Source organism: Oryctolagus cuniculus, chromosome 3, assembly GCF_051225735.1.
Source record: "Oryctolagus cuniculus isolate XC-2025 breed Fujian yellow rabbit chromosome 3, ASM5122573v1, whole genome shotgun sequence".
Classification (NCBI taxonomy): Eukaryota; Metazoa; Chordata; class Mammalia; order Lagomorpha; family Leporidae; genus Oryctolagus; species Oryctolagus cuniculus.
Genome location: NC_142869.1, coordinates 89,198,170 through 89,222,784, shown reverse-complemented (window position 1 = coordinate 89,222,784; position 24,615 = coordinate 89,198,170). Strand labels below are relative to the sequence as shown.

At 45.3% G+C, this 24,615-nt stretch overlaps 1 protein-coding gene across 10 annotated transcripts in view; it reads left to right on the top strand.

Annotated features, from left to right (window-relative positions):
• Positions 1-24,615, top strand: part of FMNL2 (formin like 2) — a 337,175-nt gene that overhangs the window by 287,119 nt on the left and 25,441 nt on the right. For 5 of the 10 annotated variants that reach the window (XM_051849553.3, XM_051849545.3, XM_051849549.3 and 2 more), the window contains 7 exons: positions 7,102-7,176; positions 11,872-11,982; positions 15,241-15,390; positions 17,733-17,834; positions 19,507-19,810; positions 20,158-20,370; positions 22,888-22,908. In XM_051849553.3, the coding sequence (XP_051705513.1) occupies positions 7,102-7,176; positions 11,872-11,982; positions 15,241-15,390; positions 17,733-17,834; positions 19,507-19,810; positions 20,158-20,370; positions 22,888-22,908 (976 nt within the window). The remainder of the gene's footprint in view (positions 1-7,101; positions 7,177-11,871; positions 11,983-15,240; positions 15,391-17,732; positions 17,835-19,506; positions 19,811-20,157; positions 20,371-22,887; positions 22,909-24,615) is intronic. The other 5 variants (XM_051849554.3, XM_051849548.3, XM_051849552.3 and 2 more) reach the window with 1 other exon arrangement.

Here is a 24,615-nt window from a genome sequence, read left to right as displayed (position 1 = left end):
GGCAGGACTTGTGCCTTTTCTCCCATTCTCCTTTAAGTGGAAATGGATCTTACTGGTCTTGGGAGTGGCCCCATTTTATCTGGGCTTGGCAGGATTGATCAGCTCCAGGAGCAGGGGAGAGCCAGATGGGAGGAGACTGAGAGTGGTTTGCGCCTCAGGGCCCCCACAGCCAAGTGCCTCTCTCTGAATTTCCTCACTGGTTAGTTTGGGAATATCATGTTATATTTCCATTCTAGTTAGGAATTTTAGAGCTTAAGGACACTGAATGAGGGGCTGGTGCTATGGCCCAGCAAGTTAGGACTCAACCTGCAGTGCTGGCATCCCTACGGGCACCAGTTCGAGTCTCAGCTGCTCCACTTCCAATCCAGCTCCCTGCTAATGCTCCCAGGAAAGCAATGGAAGATGGCCCAAGTCCTTGAGCCCCTGCACCCATCTGGGAGACCTAGATGAAACTCCTGACTTTAGTCTGGCACAACCCTATCCTAGCCATAGTGGCCATCTGGGGAGTGAACCAGTGGATGGAAGCTTGCTCTCGCTCTTTCCCTCTCCTCCTCTCCCCTCTCCCCCTCTTTCTCCCCTTATCTACCCCTCTCTCCCTTCTCCCCCCTCTCCTCTCCTCTCTCTGTGTAACTCTGACTTTCAAATAAATAAGTAACTCTTTAAAAAACACACACACACACACTGAATGAGAGGATTTTTGTAAACATCTGTAGTAATGAAACTTGTTTCTTTTTTCCCCCAAAAGAACTCTTACCAGGCCACTCTGTATACTAAGGCAGATTCGGAGGAGGGGAGATGTCCCAAGAACCTTACTTATTGATGCTTTCGCTTTCCCTTCAAAGCCCCCAAATTTAGAGCTCCTCAATGCTCTGTAATCCTATGGCTTCTTAAAACATGGCTTAGGGGCAGGCATTTGGCACAGTGGTAAACATGCCTCTTGGGAAGCCTGCATCCCATATGTGAGTGCAAGGTTCGAGACCTGGCTCTGCTTTAAATTGCAGCTTCCTGCTAACAAGCACCCTGAGCAACAGCGGTGATGGCTCTTGTCCTTGGGTGCCTGCCGCTCCAGCTGGGGACCCAGACTGAGCTGCAGGCTCCTGACTTTGTCCTGTCTCACCTTCCGCTGTGTGGGCAGTTAGGGAGCGTACTACATGATACAGGATCTCTGCCTGCCTCCCTCTGTCTCTCTCTCTTTTTTTTTTTTTTGACAGGCAGAGTGGACAGTGAGAGAGAGAGACAGAGAGAAAGGTCTTCCTTTTGCCGTTGGTTCACCCTCCAATGGCCGCCGCGGCCGGCGCACCGCGCTGATCCGATGGCAGGAGCCAGGAGCCAGGTGCTTTTCCTGGTCTCCCATGGGGTGCAGGGCCCAAGCACCTGGGCCATCCTCCACTGCACTCCCTGGCCACAGCAGAGAGCTGGCCTGGAAGAGGGGCAACCGGGACAGAATCCGGCTCCCTGACCGGGACTAGAACCGAGTGTGCCGGCGCCGCTAGGCGGAGGATTAGCCTAGTGAGCCGCGGCGCCGGCCCTGTCTCTTTCTCTCTCTACCTCTGCCTTTAAAATAAGTAGAATTTAAAAAGAAAAAGCCAATATGCCACGTAGTCCCGTGTCTGCTCTCATGGCCCCTCACATGCATGAGTTTTGGAGCTTGAAGGTGTTAGGAGGGGCAGTTGGGTAGGACAGGACCCCGCAGGGATGAGCAGTGTGGTGGCTGGGTTAGCAGAGCAGCCTGAAGTCTGTGGCCCAGGGTCAGAGCCTGATTGCTTTCGCTGTCCACTGTGTTAATCAGGGCCAGTGGATTCATTCAAATGAGACTGGCTTGTAGATGATTTATAATGCAGATGTCTCTGAGTTTACAGTAGAGTTACTTGCTCTCCAGAACATATGCTTTTATGTTTACTTAGTTTCTGCTGGTCCTGGGAAATCCCATTCCTGATAGAGTATTCCAAGGCACAGCGGGGCTCCTTTCCACTCCGCTTGCTCTTTCTGTACCTCGTAAACTTGCTCTCCATCCCCACCTCCTCCAGGAGCTACAGGTTACTGATACAGGAAATTGGCGTCAGAGCTGGTGGGGGAACAAGAAATAACCAGTGAATATAAAAATCCAGAATGATGAATCTGAGTACAACTTTTTAATTTAAAAGTTTTTGCAGCATATGTTCTTTGGCTTTTGTTGGCAGCTGGAAGTTACACACAGCACTTTATGCCATGCTAAAATATCTACACATAATTGTGTTCCCTGCTCCTATGTACGTTGTCATGAAACCCTTAAGAGCCTCTTCATGAGGACCAATCTGTAGATTCTGAAAACAACTGGAAGTCAGCATCTTATTCCTTTCATCCTCACCAGCTTTCTAAACCAGGCCAGTTGAAAGGAGGGAAGAGGCCTGTTAACTGTGATGGTCCTTTTGTAACCAGATGTGCAGGGGTGGTCCAGATGTGAGTGGTATGAACTAGGATGACTTTCCTTTGATGTGGGACACAACTTTTACCAACCTTCCCTAAACATACCTTCCCATTTCCTGTGGGATTGTAGTCTGTGCTTTGTTTAATGATTGCTAACGTAATATGGAAACAAATGGGAATCTGGTTTGCCTTCCTTCAGAAGAAATGAAGGGGGTCTGGTGCTCATGCTGTTCCCATGGAACTGTGTCGAAGATAGTACCCTTAATCTATCAATTCAGATTGCCAGCAGCCTAAATCTTTACAAAGAGGGTTTTGTGGGAGCCAATAGTAGGGGTCCGTCTAGTTATTACTATGGGCTGGAGAGTAGTCACTCAGATTCTTTCAAGGTTGCTGAACGTGGTGTCTGTTGGTCATGGGTTGCTTTGTGTATTTGAGTTCTTTTCACCTGTTTATGGCAGCCATAAATAGGAAGATGTTTAAGTGCATTATTTTTGAAGATGAAAAGTATTGCTCTATTTCATAACACACATGTTCCCAGCATGGATTTGTCTGTTGACAGAATGAAGGATGACTGAAGAAACACATATTCAAGCCTCTTCTTAATGTCTATTTCAGTCCTGCCTACAAGGCTAGTAGTACGTTTTCTGGAATACTTACCCACTATAAAGCTAATCTGCTGTTGCTTGCTCTGGACTTGAGGCCATCTCTTTTTATTAACAGGCTGTGAGTAGTTTGTTTTATTGCCATCCACATGTGCTTTCCCCAGCCATATGAAGGATCTTCAGAAAGTTCACGAAAAGTACATTCTATGAAAAACTACAAGATTTTCAAAGAACTTTTTATCAAAATAGACTTTTCTTTTTTAATTTTAAAGATTTTTACTTATTTATTTGAAAGTCAGAGTTACACAGAGAGAGGAGAGGCAGAGAGAGGAGAGGCAGAGAGAGAGAGAGAGAGAGAGAGGTCTTCCTTCCAAAGGTTCATTCCCCAGTGGCCGCAACGACCGGAGCTGTGCCAGTCCAAAGCCAGGAGCCAGGAGCTTCCTCTGAGTCTCCCACATGGTGCAGGGGCCCAAGGACTTGGGCCATCTTCCATTGCTTTCACAGGCCACAGCAGAGAGCTCGATCGGAAGTGGAGTAGCCGGGTCTCGAACTGGTGACCATATGGGATGCTGGCGCTTCAGGCCAGGGCATTGACCTGCTGTGCCACAGCGCTGGCCCCCCAAAATAGACTTTTCTTTTAATTCAATCTTTCCGTGAATTGTTTGAAGGCCCCTCATATAAAATCCATTGTGTCTAGTACCCTGGGTGCTATTCCTGATTGTCTGTGAGTTACCTTGTCATTCTTCATACCTTTGCAGGGGCAGTGGGCCATTTCTTGCTCCATTCATGTGATTTCCAGCTATGGTAACTCATGTTTGTTTATTTCTGTTGCTCAGTTGGCAGTTGAATGAGTTGGAGACTTAATGGTAGAGGTATTCGGTCTGCATTTGGTAGTCAGAAAAAAACCTGATGGCTTAACCAGTAGTTCAGTGATGTGTAAGTCACAGGTTCACAAATGCTGGTCCAATACCATGAGTACTCACTTATTTTGAAAGCCAGAGAGAGACAGAGGTCTTACAGCCATTGGTTTACTTTGCAAATGGCTACAACATTCAGGATTCGGCCAGGAACCCGAAACTCCATCCAGGTCTTCCTGTGGGTGACCAGATCCCAACAACTTGGGCAGTCACCCAGTCTCTCCCAGGGGTGTATTAGCAGGAAGCTGTGATTGAGAACAAAGCCAGGACTGGAACCCAGGAAGCTGTAATCAAGAACAAAGCCAAGACTGGAACCTAAGGCACTCTGATATGGGATGCAGGTGTTCCAAGCAGAATCCTAACTGCTGAGCCAAATGCCTGCCCTGCTACAAGTACCTTTTAAAAGCACAGACTGCTAGTTCTATTTCTTAGAGGAATCTGCTGTTTGTAGAAGTTACATGGAAGATTCTGGTCCACAGATGTGTGTGTACAGGGTAGTTATTGTGATTTTTAATGATGCTGTTTTTCATCCCTGGTTATCTAGATAATCCTGGAACAGTTTATCTGTCGTCTCAAGAGGATATGTTTATCTGAGCGTTCTGGGCTACCTGGGAGAGGGAACGGCAGGCTGGCAGGTGGGGACCAGGTTTTAGCCTGGACTCTGCTGCTTGGTTAACTTTTCCTCGGGTCTGGAGATGTGGCCTGTGGGAGTGTCAGTCTCAGCCCTCAGCTGGGGGTGCCCGATGATCAGCCTTGCCCTCCTGAGGGTTTCTATGCATTATCGTTGTTCGCCAGCAGCCATCGCCCCTTCCAGTTCAGTGAGGTTCAACAGAACTTCAGTCACAGAGTGTGTCTCAAGAGAGTGGTGGCTGTCCCCAGATCTAACGGGGCCTCTCCTTTCCTTCTTCTGCCATTGCCAACTTCCCCAGACAAAACTGAAACAAGACATTCTCCTGGGAGGCAAGGTCTTACATTGGGGGGTCTGCTATAGAAAATTCTACTTGTTCTTTGGATCCTTTCTATGTCAAGCCTTGGCAGTTTTCTCCTGTGGGGTTCTCATTTCAGCACATAGTGTGCCTGAAATCGTGGTCTAGGGGGCGGGGCTTGTTCTGCCTCAGCCCCTAAAGAAACCTTTCATTTGCAGGAACTTGTACATTAATTGGAGGGGCCAACAGTAAGTAGGCACAGAGAGTGGTATCCCCTTTTATCCCTGGTTCTTGGCCTTTGTGTAGCATTGCAATGATCTGCAATGACTTTATTATTTTTAAAAAAGGATGATTGTTTTACAGATAGAAGTGAGAGTTGGGGGGGCGGAGAGAGGGAATCTTCCATACACTGGTTCACTCCCTCAATGCCTGCAACAGCTAGGTCTGGGCCAGTCTAACACCAGGAGCCATGAACTACATCCAAGTATTTCATGTGGGTGGCAGGAACCCAAGTACTTGGGCCATCATCTGCTGCCTCCCAGGGTGTGCATTTGCAAGAAACTGGAGTTAAAGCTAAGTAGCTAGGCCTGGAACCAGCACTCTGATTTGAGATCAGGCATCCCATGTAGCAGCTTAACCTGCTGCACAGTGCCCACCCCTGTAATGCCTTTAAAATTGTGCCTGCCCATATCACTCCAGCCTTGTCCTATAGAATTAGTTTTTTCTAGGGTGGGTTGGGCAAGTGTATTTTTTAAAGGCTCTACTTTATACTCTCCTGTTCAGAACCTTGTCCCTTCCTCTTGAATGTTCCTCTGCCTTCTGAAATTATTTTTTGGTAGGCATGTATAGATAAATGGAGAGTGGTAACCAGCATAGTCTGTGGTCTTAATCTGTTGGAACTGTTAAACAGCTCTTAGACTAGAAGGCCCTTAACTTCCTAGTTGAAGCACAGAGCTACTGCTGATCGACTCCTGGTGCTTGTTTACAGTCTCTGATGGCCCCTGTTTTGCTCTAAAGTATGACGGAATCTCATTGTAAGATGTGTTAACCCTTTTGTGAAGTATATTTTGACAGTTACTCATTTGTCCTCTGTGCAGTGCAGTCCAACAAATATTACTGAGAATTTCCAACATGCTAAGCATTCATCTAGAAAACAGATAAAGTTCCTGCCTTCATGGGACTTTGTGCATGTGTATGTTCACATGGAGCACAACATGATTGTATTAAATGACTTCATCATAACACTGTGAAATCTCATTTTAGGAGAATTCTTGATGATTGATAGGAGTATTTCTAAGACCGCTCATGGAATCAGAAAAGTTAGAGTTTGCCATGTGAGACTGTGGTTTGTAAAATGTTGACCCAGGGACTGTGTCTCACTACTGCAGCATGTAGTCCATAGGAAGTTCAGGTAAATATTCCTGGAGGCAGAATGAATAAACCAAGTGGAAATAGGAGTTTGCTCCAAAAATGGAAGCCAAGGACATTGACCAAATTAAAGGTCATCCTTGATTTTGAGAATAAGTTTCCAGAGGGTTGTGATTTGGTAAAAATCATTCATTGGCTCTGTTTTTAACTTCATGTATTTAATTCCACGTATACACAAGCACTTGGCGGGCCTGGGGTTCCCAGCGTTTGCTATGTTTATTTTGCTTTTCAATGAAAGCAATAATTTGAGCTGAATGTTGTTTCAGGGCTATAACATGAAGTACTGCAAATCTAAACTCAGCCTACACAGGCTTAGACAGCTCCCCAAACTGTGTACTTCTGTGTTGTAGCTTCTGCATTCAAGTTACTTGGTTCAGTTAGATCTATTAAGAATAATCTAAATTTGCCTTTCAAGAAATGTAAAAAGTATTAAATTATCCAGATCTTTCAGTATGTGTGTCTTAAAAGTATTTTTAAAAAGGAAAAGTATGGTTGTTTTTTTTAAATCATGAATTATATCCTTAGATTCTGAAAGTGTACTAAAAAATTGATGGGACTACAAAGACAACAATGAAAGAAAAAGACATATGATAGGAATTTCAAAATATGAAGAGAACATACAAAAGAAACCAAGGATCAGCTCTTGGTCCCAGTTCATGGAACTGTTTGTGGGTTCACTAGCTTAGAACAGAAATAAATAGTGCATGAGAGAAGAAAACAAGAGCTATTCTGGAAATAATTATTAATGTTGAAATTTCTACATCTAATTTTGGAATGCTTATGTTTGGAATGTCACATGCACATCAAAAATGTGTGTTTCAGGTTTGTGGAGAAAAACAGCGCTTTGAGAAGTTGATGGAACACTTCAGGAATGAAGACAATAACATCGATTTTATGGTGAGTTATTTAAGGACTGCATTCACTAAAGTCAAGTCAGTTTCAGCACTTTGTCCCTAACTCTACTCACACGTATGTGTGTTCCAGAGGACAGGAACTTGAGTTTAATGTGCTACAGGATCCATCTAGAATGCCCCTCTTCATCTTTCTTTACCTTCTGTAGCACTTGTTTCTTGCTCTGTTCACCATACACAAAAAAAGGGTTGAAAGTACTGATTGTTTGTAGCAAATACATGGGGGAAGGCACACAGTTGGGACTGGAGGTTACTTGCCAACTTCAGCTGCTGGTAGAGCTGGGTCAGAATCCTGAAGTGAGAAGAAATCCTAAGAAACTGGACCTTTCCTTGCCTCCTGCAACCCTGTCCCGTGGCCTTCTCCAGACTGAATTGTCAAAGACCCAAGCGGTTCGGTTTGTACAGTTGGCTGCATGTCTCCCCCACCTAGGCAGCAGTGCCTTTTCCTCTGATCGTTTTTCCTGCTTTAGAATGTCCCTGAGGACACAGTCACAGGAATGCAGCGGGTCTCCTTATAGGTTAGGTCACCTGCAAGAACCTGTGATTCCGCAGCCATCCTGTTATCCTCCTGGAAGAGAAACAGCAAAAGGTGTTTTAGCCCTTCTGCGTTCATAGGCCTAACCTGTGATCCCAGACTGAAGGTAGAAACTCTTGGAATTTCCTGAGACACGAGTGTGCCCAGATGTGCAGGCCTTTGCCTAGTCCAGTGGTCCCAGCAGATCCTGACCAGGGCTTCCTTCCCGATCACTTCTCTCCACACTGGGGCAGATGCCCCAGTCAGTTCGTATATCACTAAACCTGTGCTTAGGCTGCCAAGCGAAGTTTTAATTTGAATTGCTTCAGTGACTGTGAAACATGACACATAGCTTTGCAGAGTTCTGTTTTCTGTGAAGTGTTTTTTACTGGGTCCTCAAATTTTACATGCATCCTATCCTTATGCCCCTTCTAAAATCAGTGAGAAAGATGAAATCTTTGATGGAGAAATATCTGTGAGTCAGAGTGCTTTACAATGTCTTTTTAATTCTTGTCATTAGGATTTTTCAGAGAAGTTAAGGCTATGTTGGGCCCTGGTGATAAATATGGAAGAGGTCTTTGTCTTGGTTCATATTACCAGTTTCTCTCCTGTGCCCGCTCAGGGACAACCTACTTGTTCCATCAGCGGTAAGGTGGCAAACTGAAAGATGCCAGGCTGAAGCCAACAGATAGATAGGCTTATACATTTATTCTGTTGGCAAAGACTCTCCGTGAAAATTTGGATGTTGTGTATAAAAATACACATCTGCTTTTCTTGAAAGCTGAAGCTGTCTGATGACATTAGGTGTCCATCTCTGCTCAGAATCAGCCGCTGGAACCAAGCAGCCCTTTAGTCTAAAGATATCCTTGGGACCAGCACTGTGGCATAACAGGTGAAGCTGTCATCTGCAGTGCTGGCATCCCATATGGGCACTGGTTCAAGTCCCGCCTACTCTACTTCCAATCCAGCTCTCTGCTATGGCCTGGGAAAGCAGTAGAAGATGGCCCAAATGCTTGGGTCCCTGTACCTGCATGGAAGACCTGGAAGAAGCTCCAGGCTCCTGGCTTCGGATTGGCCCAGCTCCAGCTGTTGTGGCCATTTGGGGAGTGAGCCAGCAGATAGAAGAATCAATCAATCAATCAATCTCTCTCTCTCTCTCTCTCTTTCTCCTTCTGCCTCTCTGTAACTCTACCTTTCAGATAATTAAATAAATATTAAAAAAAAAAAAAAGATATCCTCTCCAGCTTGTCACAGTGCATACCACTAGACATGGTTCACCTCACTCTTCTATGAGACTTTATGAGACTGATTTAGCACTGGAATTCGGCTGAAGTTATATTGAGGCCTTTAAAATACCTGCATTTTCCATGTACAAACTGGGGCCTCATGCCTGTGAATTCATTTATGTGTTTGCACATGCATTGAGTTACCTGTCTCATTTAGACGCTGTTAGTTCACGAGTTCTCTGTACTGAATTCATATGCCACCTACAGAGAGCTGCCTCTTCGGTAGATCATAAAGCTCAGCAGATCATTCAGACCTGTTTTCAGAAGAGAAATGGAAAGATGTCAGAATTCAGCCACTCTTTTCCTCCAGCAAATGAGTGGGAGTACAAACAGAAAATTAATATCTCCCAAACAACATAATCCTCATAATGTGTATTTCTGTCATAGAGTATAAGATTTATTTCCCTTCCCTCTTTTCTGGATATTTTTTTTGGACAAAGCAAACCACAAGTTGTTTTTTTTTTTTTTTTTTTTTTTTAAAGCTCATTTAACTGGAGAAACTGAAGTCCTTTTTTTTTTTTTAAAGTAAATTACAAAGTCCTCTTGTAACTCAGAGTTTACCATCTTCCAGAGATACCTAATATGTAACATGTTTTCACAGGGAAAGTTAATGTGATATATGATGCAAATGGCTTTTTATTTTTTAAGATTTATTTGGGGTCAGCACTGTGACACAGCAGATTAAGCCAACACCCGCAGTGTGGCATTCCATATGGGGACTGGTTCGAGTCCTAGCTGCTCTGCTTCCAATCCAGCTCCCTGCTGATGGCCTGGGAAAGCAGTAGAAGACAGCCTAAGTCCTTGGGCCCCAACACCTATGTGGAAGACCCGGATGAAGCACCTGGCTTCATACTGTTGCAGCCATCTGGAAAATGAACTGGCAGATGGAAGAATAAATCTTATTTGAAAGGCAGAGTCACCAAGAGAAAGGAGAGACAGAGCTCTTCCATCCTCCAGTTTTGTCCTCAGATGGCCACCATGGCCAGTATTGGAACAGGCGGAAGCCAGGAGCCTCATCCAGGTCTCCCACGTGGGTGCAGAGTCCTAACACTTGGGCCATCTTCGCTGCTTCTCCTCGGCCGCTTGCAGGGAAATGGATCTGAAGTGGAGCAGCCAGGACACAAATCATCCTACATGGGATGCTGGCACTGCAGGCAGTGGCCTTACCTGCTATACCACAATGCTAGATGAGAGCAGTTTTTAAAATCATGAAGGAAATTGGGTTTGGAAAAGAGAAATAGTAGGTAGATTTTCTTTTCTTTTTTTTAAAAAGATTTGTTTATTTATTTGGAAGGCAGAGTTAGAGAGGCAGAGAGACAGGTCTTCCATCCGCTGGTTCACTCCCCAAATGGGTGCAGTGGCCAGAACTGGGCCAATCCAAAACCAGGAGCCAGGAGCTTCTTCTTCCAGCTCTCCCATGTAGGTGCAGGGGCCCAAGGACTTGGGCCATCTTCTGCTGCTTTCCCAGGCCATAGCAGAGAGCAGGATTGGAAGTAGAGTAGGCGGGACTTGAACCAGTGCCCATATGGGATGCCAGCATGGCAGGCAGTGGCTTTACTCACTATGCCACAGTGCCAGTCCAGGTAGGTTTTCAGAGTAAGTATGAACCAGGTCTGTCAATCATTTTTTTTCCTTTCCAGAGACTCTGCTGACTTATAGCCATGGAGAAAGTCTGAGTAAGATCCTTTCACCCTAGGTAGACTGACAGTGTCCATTAAAAGACAAATGGATCTGTTGGACTTTTGTGTTATTTATCAACCTGTGGATAGGTATTCTCTGCAGGAGATCCTAGGGTCCTGATGCAGTTGTAGGAGAAAGCTTTTATGGAATGTAAACTGGATGACTGTATGGAAAGGTGGGTCCAAGATCTGTTATTCAGTGTGGGTATGGTGGACACACAGTGAATTTTGAGACGGGATTACCTTTTGCTGAGACGATTGGTGATTTAAATGTTCTTGTAATAATTTTCACATTTTGTATAGTGTTCTTGTAATACTTTACACAATTTGTTGTTTTTACTTGTATGATTTTTTAAGAATAGCCTTGGTGTGATATAATGAACATATCATACAATTTACCATTTAAAGTGTGCAATTCAGAGTATATTTAGAAGAGCCACAGGTTTGACCCAGCCTTACTGCAATCTACTCTAGAGCATTTCATGACCCCCAAAGAAACTTTTTTCCCATTAGCCGTCATGTCTCATTTACCTAGCCAGCCACTAACCTTTCTGACTCTGTAGTCTCGCCTTTTCTGATATTTTATATGAATGGATTCAGACAATATATGGTCTTTTGTGATTTTTTCCCATGTGACATGTTTTTAAGTTTGTTTTTTTAATGTGCATCATTACTTTATTCTTTGTTGCATACTATTCCACTGTATAGATAGACCACATTTTGTTTATCCATCAGTTGATGGACATTGCATTCTTTCCCTTGTAGGTTGTCATGAATAGTGCTGCTTTGAACATATGTGTGCAGATTTTTATGTGGACATATTCTTCTTTTGGTTAGAAACTAGGAGTGTGTGGTAACTCAGTGTTTAACATTTTGAGAAACTCCTTCTTTTCAAAGTGGCTACATCATTTTCTATTCCAGCAATGGGTGAGAATTTCCTTTCTGGAACACTCTTGCCCACACCTGTCATTATATTTCTTTTTCATTGTGGCCATTCTAGTGGGTGTGAAGTGGTATCTTATTGTTGTACCTCTAGGAGTTTTTCACTTTAAAAAAATTATTAAAATATTTTCCAAGATCCAATGAAATGACAGAGAAAGAAATCCATTGGTGAGACTTGATTTGTGCAGTTGAAAATACATGCCCATGTTAAACAGAAAAAAGTTTGAGGCCCATCTAACGCCTTGGCAATTTCATTTCAGGTGGCCTCAATGCAGTTTATTAACATTGTAGTTCATTCGGTGGAAGACATGAATTTCAGAGTTCACCTTCAATATGAATTTACCAAGTTAGGCCTGGATGAATACTTGGACGTGAGTATGGCTGGAACCTTCGTAAGCACCGAGTTATTGCTGCCCTCCAAGGAATACTTCCATTGTGACTAAATGACACGAAGGCTCTGCGCAGGCAACTACTGTCCTCCTAGTCTGCGGGAACATATCTGAGTGCTGTAAACTGCCAGAGAAGCTGCGTTCTCTCATACCTCATGGGACCTCGAGCTGTCTCTTGTCAGCAGCCTTTTAGAACAGGAGTCAGATAACCTCTTGCAGCCTCGTTGTAGCTTTGCTCTGCCTTTGAGCCCTGTTTGGGTCAAGTCGCATTGCATGCTTCTCCGGGGCTGTTGGGCGATTTGCATTCTTGGTTACCCTGGGGACCCCATCTGGGCAGGGAGGGTCAAACCAAGACTGCTGTAGAATGATGAGCAAACACTTAGAGCATAAAAAAATAATGAGGGAGTGGACACTGGAGACCTACTCCTGGAGCTGTTAAATTCTGCTTAAAGTGTTTGTGGCTTTGGAAGTTCCACTTTTAGTTCTTGGGAGAAGGAGGTTTAAAGTTTCCCTTTTTTCTGCTGCCTTGCAGAAGTGCTCAGCCCGTTCCCTGGGGTTCTTCCATTAGCAAACAGAAAGTTGATACGAATACCCTAAATGGACTTGCTTTGCTGTGTGTGTACACAGGCTGGCTCCTTGTCCCTTGACTCTTAGGCAGATTTTGTTTTACTCTTTCGGATGGGAGTGGTCCGGTTGAATTTGGAAGACTGCTAGTGACAGGGATAGAATTGTTGGCCTCGATTTTAAGGATGTTTCTAGCTAAGAAAATGATAGAAACACTTCCCTTGGACATTTCCAGAGTTCAACTGCCCGTCATCATTAGGGATAAAGCCAGGAGATTACACAGACCCAGCTTATTGGGGGAGCAGAATTGCAGAGTTAATTACTCTCACCTGACACACTTGCTGACTGGGCCAGCTGGGCTGCCCTTCGAGTAGACAGGCCTAACTTCACATAAAGTTTTGACTTAGGGCAAAGCATAATAGATCTCCACTGAAGAGCTGTTGAATAATTTGTCTGTTTATTAAAGGCTCATTAATGTCATTGGCAGCATTTGGATTTTTATTTATTTATTTGCATTTAGATCCAAGGCTGTCTAGCCTCTTTCCTCACATGCTCTGATAGTAGCAGTATCTGAACCAACATTTGAGAGTGTAGATTCCTAACAGTGTGCTGAGCTCAGTTTTGCGGTATCTGAGTAGAAGTTGCTTTAGGCTCCTGATTTCGTGGCAGGTAGTAATAAATCAGTGGACCCTTGTTGTTTGCCGAGAGTCTTGTTTCAAGTCCCGTTAGGCTTCTTTTCCACTTTCTTTTCTAGACTTTGCCCTTGTTCAGAAATCTTTTTAAGTTCTTACTTTCTTTTTTTTTTTTTAATTTTTATTTAGTAAATATAAATTTCCAAAGTACAGCTTATGGATTACAATGGCTTCCCCCCCCCATAACTTCCCTCCCACCCACACCCCTCCCATCTCCCACTCTTTCTCCTATTCCCTCTCCCATTCCATTCACAGCAAGATTCATTTTCAATTCTCTTTATATACAGAAGATTGATCAATTTAGCATATATTAAGTAAAGCTTTCAACAGTTTGCACCCACACAGAAACACAAAGTGTAAAATACTGTTTGAGTACTAGTTATAGCATTAAATCACAATGTACAGCACATTTAGGACAGAGATCCTACATGAGGAGTAAGTGCACAGTGACTCCTGTTGTTGACTTAACAAATTGACACTCTTGTTTATGGCATCAGTAATTACCCTAAGCTCTTGTCATGAGCTGCCAAGGCTATGGAGGCCTTTTGAGTTCGCGGACTCTGATCATATTTCCACAGGGTCATAGTCAAAGTGGAGGTTCTCTCCTCCCTTCAGAGAAAGGTACCTCCTTCTTTCAAACTAAGATAGAACACATGTCCTTAGAAAAGACTTAAATTATGGAAGTTAATATTAGACCTAGGAAAAATATCTATTTTCATGAGAACTTTTATAGAGTGGGATACCTTTTCAAAATTTAAGATTTTTTCCCAAAACTCAGTGTTTATTTAGCTTTGTGTTATGTTAATTCTGGATCCTGATGGATACATGTGATTAGAAGAGCTATCTTATAAGCATGTAGTGACCTAAGTACTTTTTTATAGGTAGTCATTGATTTGTTCAATAAATGTTTATTGACATCATCCACGTACCAGATACTATTCTCACCACTCATCTTTCCTCCAGGGAAGGTCATAACCTATGACATGTAGGGAAGATTTACTGATTGTTGACCTCTATTGTCATCCTTTTTTCCGCGAAGATTTATTTATTTGTCTGAAAGGCAGAATTACAGGGAGGCAGAGGCAGAGGCAGAGAGAGATCTTCCATCTGCTGGTTCACTCTCCGAATGGCCGCAGCAGCCAGAACTGAGCCAATCTGAAGCCAGGAGCTTCTTCTGAGTCTCCCATGTGGGTGCAGGGGTCCAGGGACTACTTTCCCAGGCACATTAGCAGGAGCTGGATGGGAAGTGGATTAACTGGGACTCGAACTGGCACCCATATGGGATGCTGGCACTGCTGGCGTTTGCGTTACCCACTATGCCACAGTGCCGGCTGCCTTCTAGTATCATCTTAAAGGTAGCTGAGTTTATTCTTGATGCTTGACCTTGGATGCAGCAAGCTGGGGAAAGGTTTCTGATCTGTGCTTTGGGAGCCCTGAGCTGTTTTTGTTGGGCGCTCTACCTTAGGGAAGAAATCATGGGATATAGGCCCTAGGAATTTGCTAAAATAAGCCTGAAGGCTAAGTATAAACTCAAGCAGTGTCTGCCCCATATTCCACCTAACCCTCTGGCCTCGCTGCAACCCCATCACTTCTAGGCAAGGTCCCACTCCCTCCAGTCTCTCGTGTTACACAGACAACCCTCAAGTTTTACGTTGCTAGCCATTGTTTCCTTTGGGAGCTGCTTGGATGTTTTTTGTTGTCCCAATTTCACCTACATCCAGATGTTCTAGGTTACAACCTAATTACATGGAGCAGGAAGGATTAGGAGGAAAATGTGTGTGTGTTTGGGAGAGTGTAGTCACCAGAATGTAATCTGGTGGTCCTCCCTCAGGCTGTTACTCCACAATTCTTTTAAGGTGGATGATACCTTCAGCCTTCTTGTGGAAAAGCTGGGCTCTTCGAGCAAACAGAATGCATTGACTCTTGGTATATTCTGCTTCCTCAGAGAAGCTAACACCGTCTTCTGTCACGTTCTGGTTTGTAGAAGCTGAAACACACAGAGAGTGACAAGCTGCAGGTACAGATTCAGGCTTACTTGGACAATGTGTTTGATGTAGGAGCTCTGCTGGAAGATGCTGAAACCAAGAATGCAGCCTTGGAGAGGGTAGAAGAACTGGAAGAGAACATCTCTCACGTAAGTCGGTCTCAGAATGGGAAAAATTGCTGACATTTCAACTGGGTGCAAAGCAGAAGTAATGACAAGCATTTATGGCAATAAGTTAAAGGAGCTGAAGTGTAGCAATGAGCTCTAACCTAGGATAGAGAGCTGTCAGAAGCCACTCTGGGGTCTTTCAAAGAAACCAGATGTGTTACATAAAACAAAATCAAGTCTGTCTGCTTGCCTGCTAGGTTCTGCTGGGTTGTGTTTCCTGATGACTTCGGTTATGGAGAGTTAGATGATTGACATCACCTGCAAGATGGGAGGATATAAAATATGGGAATTTGGTCTGAGTCAAAGGAGTATCTCTTGAATTTAGCCACCTTCTTAAATATGTTCACACAGGGCCATGGGCAGGATTAGCTAACTCTGTGATGCAGGTCTGAACATTCCTGTCTGATGGCTATTCAAATTCTAAACAGGGGCACGTATTTGGCCTAGTGGTTAAGATACACTGATTAAGATTCCTAAATCCCACATTGGAGTGCCTGGGTTCAATCCTGAGCTCCAGCTCCTGACTTGAACCGACGGTTCACTCTCCAGATATCTACAATAGTCAGGAGCATGAAGCTCAATCCGGGTCTCCCATGTCAGGGGCAGGAACCCAAGTAGTAGAGCTGTCATCTTCTGCCTCTTAGGGTGCACATTAGCAGAAAGCTGAATCCGAAAGAGAGTAGCTGAGCCTGGAACTACACTCCCATGTGGGATGTGGGGTCCCTTAGCTGCTGTGCTAAATAACCTGACTATACTTCGTGGAGGAAGTGTCCTCCCAGTGTGATGTCAGCTCTGTACCAACAGGGATGCAGCTTTCTTTGAGGGACTTTTCCAAGTTGAATATTAGTCTGTAGGTCCTCAGAGATTGTTCACTTGTTCATGTTTTGAACAGAGCATTCAGTACTGTGAAAATGAACAGAAAAATGGTGTTTCTCAGAAATTCCAGTATTATGAGGTCCAAATTCTTTTGATAACTTCTGATGTGTACTTCACTTGATTGTGAACTGAGTTGTCCCTTTTGTGGAGGAATGTTATTTTTTCCCATGGAACAGCTCATTTATTTTCCTCTACATTTTTCTTTTAAAGAGTACTGCGTGTGTTTGGTTTCCTCTACCTTTTCCCATCACTCTGCAAATGGGCATATTCATGGTTTGTGGTTAGGCCAAGTGAGTGATCCAGAAACCCTCTGTAAGTGCTCCAGTGAGCTGGTCGGCTTCCACTTCGGAAGAGAACTTGTAGGCTCAATAATTCTGAACTTAAATGATTCAGTCTGAACAGTAGAAATCTCCATGCTTCCTCCTGACCTTGTCTTTGCTTAGGATTATTTTCATTGAGATGTAAAAAATCAGAAATAGGTAAATTTTAAGAGCATTTGGCATAAAGTAAAATGACCCATTCTGTGTTTCTCTTGAAACCACTGCCAACATTACATGACCATACTTTTAAAAAACTTAATTCCATTTTTCACAAAATTAAAAATTTTTTTAAACTTAACGTCATTTTATTTGAAGGATTGGGGTAGGGTGGAGATTTTCCATATGCTTATCCATTCCTCAAATACCCACAATAGCAGAGACTGCCCCGGCCCCAGGCCAGGCACTGGAGCTCTATCCGGATCTCCCCCACATCGGTACCTCAACAGCAGTCAGCTGTTGTCTCTCAGGGCATGCATCAGCAGGCGACTGGAACTGGCACTGGAGCTGGGACTCCCACCCAAGCCTTTGCACGAGGGGTGCAGGTGCCCCAAGCAGCATCTCAACTGCTGTGCAGAACAGCCGCTGCTGCATGGCCGTACTTCTGTATTTACTTACAGCAGGCCACCTGTTTATTTCAGTTGTCTCTCAAATAGTGCTCAATATTTGATCAGTTTGGTTTAAAACAAGCAGTAGTTTTTGTTTTGTTTCAACTGGTTACCTGGAATGTCACAACCAAAATTTCTGAATCAATACTTTCGGAAAGCTTTTGCTCGATGCCCTTGCTTGGGAAGCTGTGGAAGTGGACTCCCGTTTCCCTCGTCCCTTACTGATCTCTCTATCATTACTGGTCCCTGAAGAAATGGAAGCAGACACAATGTGTAGATTGAAACACTAAGGAGTTGACCTGTAGATTTTATTAAGGATGCATTTTTAATATAACCTTAATAAATTATTAATTCCTGATAGCAACAAATCTGCATTCAGAACCATATTAGAAATACTGACATTTCCAGAGAACAACCGGCTCTGACAGGCCCTAATGGTCTTGGAGCTCTGCTTTCTGAGAACCGGGCACCTGATCCGAATGACCCTGTGTTGTGACACGGCTCCCTTTTAAACATTTCACAGTTATCTGAGAAACTGCAAGACACAGAGAATGAAGCCATGTCCAAAATCGTGGAACTGGAAAAGCAGCTCATGCAGAGGAACAAGGAGCTGGATGTTGTCCGAGTAAGTGTGACGATGACAGCTGCCCCAGGTGGGCACGCTGGGGACCGGGCTGTGCTTAGACTAGGTGGACGTGGAGTATGCTCCTCTCCGAGGAGTGCATCGGTGCAGTGTGTGTATGGGCACATGCTACAGGTGGTCCCCAGGTGAAGAGTACACACAGGCAGGGGACAGACGCACGCGCGTGTGCAGTCAAATCCTGGAGGTTCTCTATTTCCTTATCACTGATTTTGGGCCCAACAACCTCCCCCTCTGGAGGAGGTTGAGCTGATTCTGTGGATTGCACATGCTGCTGGGAATGAAAACACAGCATGGATTTAATTCATGCCGCTCATTTGTTTTTACTGGGACTTGGGCTTCGGTGTATTTCTTTGCTTTGCTTTGCCTCTTCTCAAATTGAGATTTGGTGGTTGCTGTGGAAACAGGGAAATCACAACACAGACTAGACCTAACAGCATTCACCAAAAGAAAAAAAAAATGGGTGGGGGAAGGCAAAGCAAAACCAATGCATTTTATTATCAGATAATCCCAGCTGTTTTATTTGGCCTTGGTGTTGCTTTCCCTTACGTGTCAGGTATTTATGGAGTGCCATCCGTGTGCTTGGAATTGTCCAGAACATAAAACACCAAAATGCCTGCCTGGGGGGCTTGCAGGCAAATAGCTGGCCTTCGCATCATGGTGAATGAAACAGCACGTTTTATGTGAGGGTTGTCATGCCTGTGTGTGTTGCTTTCTCCTCTGACATGTCCTGCAGTTAACTCGAGGAAATTTATTTTCTGGCACACCGTCGAGACCAAGTTGTAGCATATGGACTCAATTCAAGTTCAGACTCTTAGATGATTAATAGTAGACAGGGTGTGAAGAATGTCGCCCTTGCCTGCTGGAGGCTGTGGGGAGAGACCTCATGTAGAAGGCGCAGCAAGTTCACTCAGCTCCAGAAATCCTTTTCCTGGAATCTCGGTGGGCCCCTTAAAAAAGGAGCCAGGACAGCCTTTTGAATTGGAAATTGTAGCTCCTTTGTCTTCTGCCAAAAACCTAGACAGAAGTCAGTAATTAGTGGAGGGAAGCTTTGGCCCGTTTTGTTGATGGCATTACCAGAGGGAGAATGGCATAGTCCCTGTCCTGAGCTTGGTCAAGGGGCCTTTATGAGGAGCAGAGCCGTGCACTCAAGGGCAGCCAGCCCCTGGTTACTGAGGAATACACTCTCCTGTGGCTTGCAGAGTTTTGATCCTAGTCTGACTTCTGTCCAAGTCTGACCTAGCGACCTCTTGCCTACTGTTAGCTGATACACTGCCTAGGAGTTACCAAGAATTTTAAACTAAGTGGAAGGAAAACATTCTGCACCACCAGTTCACCCTTAGGGTCGAAGTCGGCTTTTGGAGCCATCTCTGCTGTGTTCCTTTCCACCTGTGGGGAGAAATGAGTTGGCTGCATTTATGAAATGGAAAGGACTTCATTAACACTTGCAATTGCTGAAATGTATTGCATGCATTATTGGTGTCATTAATAATTAGTGGGATTTTACCCATTCTGGCTGGGTTCTATAGAATTCCTATTCATATGTGTACCCTTCATCTCATTTTTAGTGTCGTGTCTTTATCCTCAGTTTCCCAACCTGATGATAATGAGTGAATGCCACGTGAAGACAAACCCTTGACCATAGACTCTTTTGCAGGAAATCTACAAAGATGCAAACACCCAAGTTCACACATTAAGAAAAATGGTCAAAGAAAAAGAAGAAGCCATTCAGAGACAGTCTACCCTGGAAAAAAAGATTCATGAACTGGAGAAACAGGGAACCATTAAAATTCAGAAGAAAGGGGACGGGGACATTGCCATTCTGCCAGTCCTGGCTTCTGGCGCGTTGTCTGCAGGGTCAGAAGTGAACTATGTGGGACCGCTGACGGGGGCTACCTCCTCGGGACCCTTGCCACCTCCTCCCCCACCACTACCTCCGTCATCAGACACACCCGAAGCAGGTGAGAAGCCTTGGCTGGGGTGCTTAGGGCAGTATTGGGGCACTGGTCTTTCTCTGTGGACCAGTTGTCGGTTTGTGTGCCTTGTCTGTTTTTGCCAATCCTTTCTTTTATGTCCTGATTTTAAGAACTGTTTGCATTTTGAGATCCAGGTCATAGGTCTTTGTTTCACAAGTGTTTCACAAGTGTTTCACAAGTGTTGCATTTGTGAATAGGGAAATTTTTATGGTTTTTTTGAAAGCGACCCTTTCTCCTTGTAAGTGTTTTGTTTTCAGGTACTTTATATGCACATGACATACTGCTGGAAAACCATTCCTGTATTTTCAATTTGTCTCTTCTCTCCTTGCTAGTGCAAAATGGTCCTGTAACACCACCAATGCCACCACCTCCCCCGCCTCCTCCCCCGCCCCCACCTCCCCCACCCCCTCCTCCTCCTCCTCCTCTCCCGGGTCCTGCAGCTGAGACTGTGCCAGCTCCTCCTCTGCCACCACCCCCTCCTCCCTCTGCACCCCCACTGCCGGGATCATCTTCACCTACAGTGGTTTTCAACTCAGGATTAGCAGGTAAGAGCACAGAATGAAAACCCAGGTTCTCATGCCAGAAATACTCATTTGTCCTGACTCTGGAGAGTTAAAGCCTTTCTTTTGCAGTCCATGTCTCTTGGAATGACAGGTGTCTCTAAGTGTGAGAATACTCCTGCCGGTGTAGCCATGGGAAAGGGGACATTATCATGGGAAGCATTTGGCCAGCCCTCCCTAGGGAGAGGTTCTGATCTTGCACACCTCTTCTGCCTTCCACTGGTCCCATCCAGAGAAGAGAAGAAAGACAAGGGACTTCCTTAGGATCAGTGCATTTTGGCAGGTTCAGCAGACACTTCCTGGACACTTGTAGTAGGCCAGATACTGAGCACTTCCGGCCCGCTCTCTCTTGCTCGCTCGCTCTCTTTCTCTCTCTATCCTTTAAGTTATTTGCAGTGTCATCTATTAAGGGGAAAATACCTTTATGGGTCATTGTCTGGTACAGGCTTCCAAGCATGTCTTCTGAGTGTTTGATGACATCAGAATTTGCTAGGGTGAAACTCAAGCTTCAAGAGGAAGTGCTGCCAACAGCAATGACTCCATGGCTTGAACTCCTCCCAAATAATTCATGTTGTCTCCTGCTAAACCAGGAGCAGCATCCCCAGCTCAGCAGAAACAAAACAGGGCAGGGAGCACCGGGGAGACGTGAGAGCAGGAGAGTTCTTACAGTGCCTTGGAATTGGCTTTTGACCCATGGGCATGAATTTTTACTCTTTTCTACAATGTGACGAGCCACTTCCCAGTCATAGAATAGTCCCTGGCCATTTGCAGTTGCTCTGAGCTTGGTCATCCCAGTGACATAAGGTGGTTCTGTTTCTTTGTCTGCCATAGTCTGTTGGTGAGTCTCCTGTTTCCGAGGAAGAACCACTCTGATGGCCTCCATTTCCAAGGCTACAGTAATTGTTGGAGGCTTTTGCTCAAAGTACAAGGCACAGTCTTAGCTCTAATCTTCGTCCCTCCAAAAGGGTCCCGTCAGCTTTACCGGTCAGTTACCAGAGCTGATTCACCGTAGGAATCCGAGCCCTTTTCGACACACACAACAAATCCATGATGTGACTTCCACTCTGACTCCTGTAAGAGTGTCAAAGAAGCAAACAAGGCGTCTGCTCAACCTAACGTCCACAGTAAATCACTGATGTATTTGTACCCTTCAAGCTCCTCCCCCTCTACCACTTTCTTCTAGAACTTGTATTGCTTCTGAAGGAGAGCAGTTGGAGGAGAATCCTGGTGGAGCTGTTGGATGGTGGAATGTAAATAAACAGTCTCACGGCTGCTCACCGGGCTGCTCTCAGAGGCTGAGTGTGGAGGCCCCGACTGTCCTGTGCACCTGGCCTCCCTGCTTAGGCTGAGTGTGGAGCCTGGAGGGGCTGGGAGAGATGTGGCTGCTGTGATGGCTCCTTTGGTACTGCTTTCCTCCGCTCTGGCAAGAGCTAATGTGTGACGCAGCATCTGCTTCCACTCACCTGAGCTCTAACGGGAAACTCGGAGCTGCCTTGGCAAACAAAAGAGGCCAGCAGAGGCAGGTCTTTGTGCAGGGGCCCTGCCAGGTTAAGTTTGGAATTAGACATACTATATACAGGTATCTATTTGCATAAATTCATCTATGTTTTAAAAATGCATGGATTTGAGAGGCAGGGAGGGAGAGAATGCCAAGGCAAGCGCAAGCACCGAGTGGTAGACAGCTTTGAGGTCAGGCAGTTTCTCCAAGGGCTTTCATCTCTATTTCTCATCCTTAAGTTGGCTGTGAGTACTTAGTGAAGCACAGTTTGTGAGATGTTTTGCCGTTTAACACACACTCTGCTCTTCTCTCTGTATCTGGGAACAAGAGGCCAGACAGAATCAGAATGTTCCAGGAGAACCAAAAGACCTAGGAGATCTATGAGCAGAGAGGCCCCGAGCTCCCGAGAAGTCAGAAAACGGTGACATCACTGGACCCACTGGACGCCTCCTCTCCTTGATAGCCAGTGAGCAGGAGATGCCCGTGACTTTCCAGTAGAACGCTGGCATTTTAGGAGGAAAGTATTAGTAGTGTGAACTCTGCCTTGGAAGTCGGAGGCTTCCTTCCTTAGCTGTGCGGCAGCAGTGTGGCCTCCTGCCGCAGGGTGGAGCGCCCACGCCTGTCTGTTGGGCAGTCTGTATCCTCTGCTATCTTTTTAGGAGGGTGTGGTTGCTTCTTCAGAATGGGAATATAAATCTCAGTGAATTGTTTATTTAAAAAAATGTTATATTGCATAGCACAGTTCCCTGTGGCTGTTTGGGACCGCTGCAATAAAAGTTTTTCTTTCCCTCTTCTGAAAAGGATTTAAACAAAAACAAAAACAGAATAAGTGAGTCTTCAAGGCAGGCCTGAATGGAGTGAGTTTCTGGCTCTGTGCTGCTCTGTGAAATGTGTCCAAGAAGCAGGAAACTCTACAAGTGCGTGAACTGCTGGGCCACCTGACTCTAACCATATCTAATTTTTTTTTCTTTGTATTTTCTCTGTTCTTTCTGCTTCCACAAAAGATGGGCCCATCAAGCTTTTCTGTAGGTTGCTCCTCACTGAGTGTGTTGGGTATTTGCCTTGTGTTGGTCACACTGTGCCTTGACATCTTTTCACCCCATCTTACTTCGATCCATTGCATTTTGACTTTGTGTGCGCGGGGAGTCTGGGTGCTGGCCGGCTGTTCCTCGAGGTTTGCCCACACACGACAGTTCTCCTGGAGAAGAGGTCATTGTCCTTTCCGCAGACGTCCTGGATTCATGTGCCATGTTCCTCTCCCTCTGAGGGGAGGACCTCTTCCTTGAGGGGTTTCATTTTCATAGTTGGAACTGAGGCTGCAATCTAAATTTTAGGCTGATTCTGAGGAAACGTGGACGAGGGAGAGCTGCCCGGTGTCCCATTTCCAGTCCCCTCCTCTTGCTCTCTGGCTCATGCTGTGGAATGTCCACCCACCTAGAGCCACTTTGTTGGGACTGAACTCTGGAGATGCAGAAGTATAAAATACTTGCGTTTTGTGGTCACCTTTGTTCCTCTCGTGATCTTCCCCACCCCGGTACCCCAGTGAGAGTCAGGAGAACCATTCCAAGGGGAACGTTCTGACCTCCTGCTAAAGAGCTGCAAGAATGCGGCTGCAAAGGCAGAGACTTCTAGTGAGCACCAGAGCCTGCAGTGTCTGTGCAGGGAAGGTCAGGAGCCAACGGCAGCAGCCTCACCTGTCACCGCAGATGACGATAAGAGCCCTCCCTGTTCCCCGTGCCAACACCTCCACAGCCCACCCCTGTCCCCCAGGACGGCCAGCATGCTGAAGCGTCACACTCAAGCAAGATCTGTTCTTCATCCATAGAGAGCATGCTGGTTTTCCTGGGGAGCAGAGACAGGCATGAAGTGTGGCAAGGTTTTGACTCCGCTGGGCAGTGGGAACGAAGGTGTCCCATTTGGTGCTAGAAATGGCTGGTTTGGCAAAAGCTGTGTCTCTGTGTTCCTGCATGCTTTTGTGGGGGTTCTTCAGATGCAGTTACCTGTCCCTGTGACCTTTGTAACTCTGGAGGAATGAGAGGCACTGTCTGTCCCTGTCTCGCTGTCTCAGTCACCACCAGCTGAGGCAGGCAGGCAGACAAGAGCTCCGTGTAAGTTGCTTCCATTTTGTTTTGCATAGAAGCACTCAAGAGGCCCCTCCCTTGCTAATAATGGTAAATAGCTAAGCTCCCAAATAAGGTGGTGGACAGGCAGGGGATAGTCAGTGTGTTCACTTAAGTGGCTTAGGAAGGCTTCTTAGGATGTTTAATTCACAAACAGAATTTTAAATGAATTGCCTTTTTGAGCTCATTTCCCCAAAGGTGAGAGGGGTTGCTACTCCTCAGGCCCCTTAAAGGTAGACCTCATCTCTCTAGAGAGAGGTTTGCAGTGTTTGTAATAGATTCTTTCACATCTCCTACTCAGACCGAGCTGATTGCTTTTTAAAAAGGAGAGAGGGAAACCATAGCCCTTCTTGAGAAACAAAGTGATTGCTTGATTTCTAAGTACCCTTCTGTTTTTTTTGTTTTGTTTTGTTTTTGTTTTTTAAGATTGATTTATTTATTTGAGAGGCAGAGACAGACAGGGCTTCCATCCACTGCTTCACTCCCCAAATGGCTGCAATAGCCAGAGCTAGGCCAATCTGAAGCCAGGAGCTTGGAGCTTCTTTTCATGTCTCCCATGTGGGTGCAGGGGCCCCCGCACTTGGGCCATCTTCTGCTGCCTCCCAGGCCATA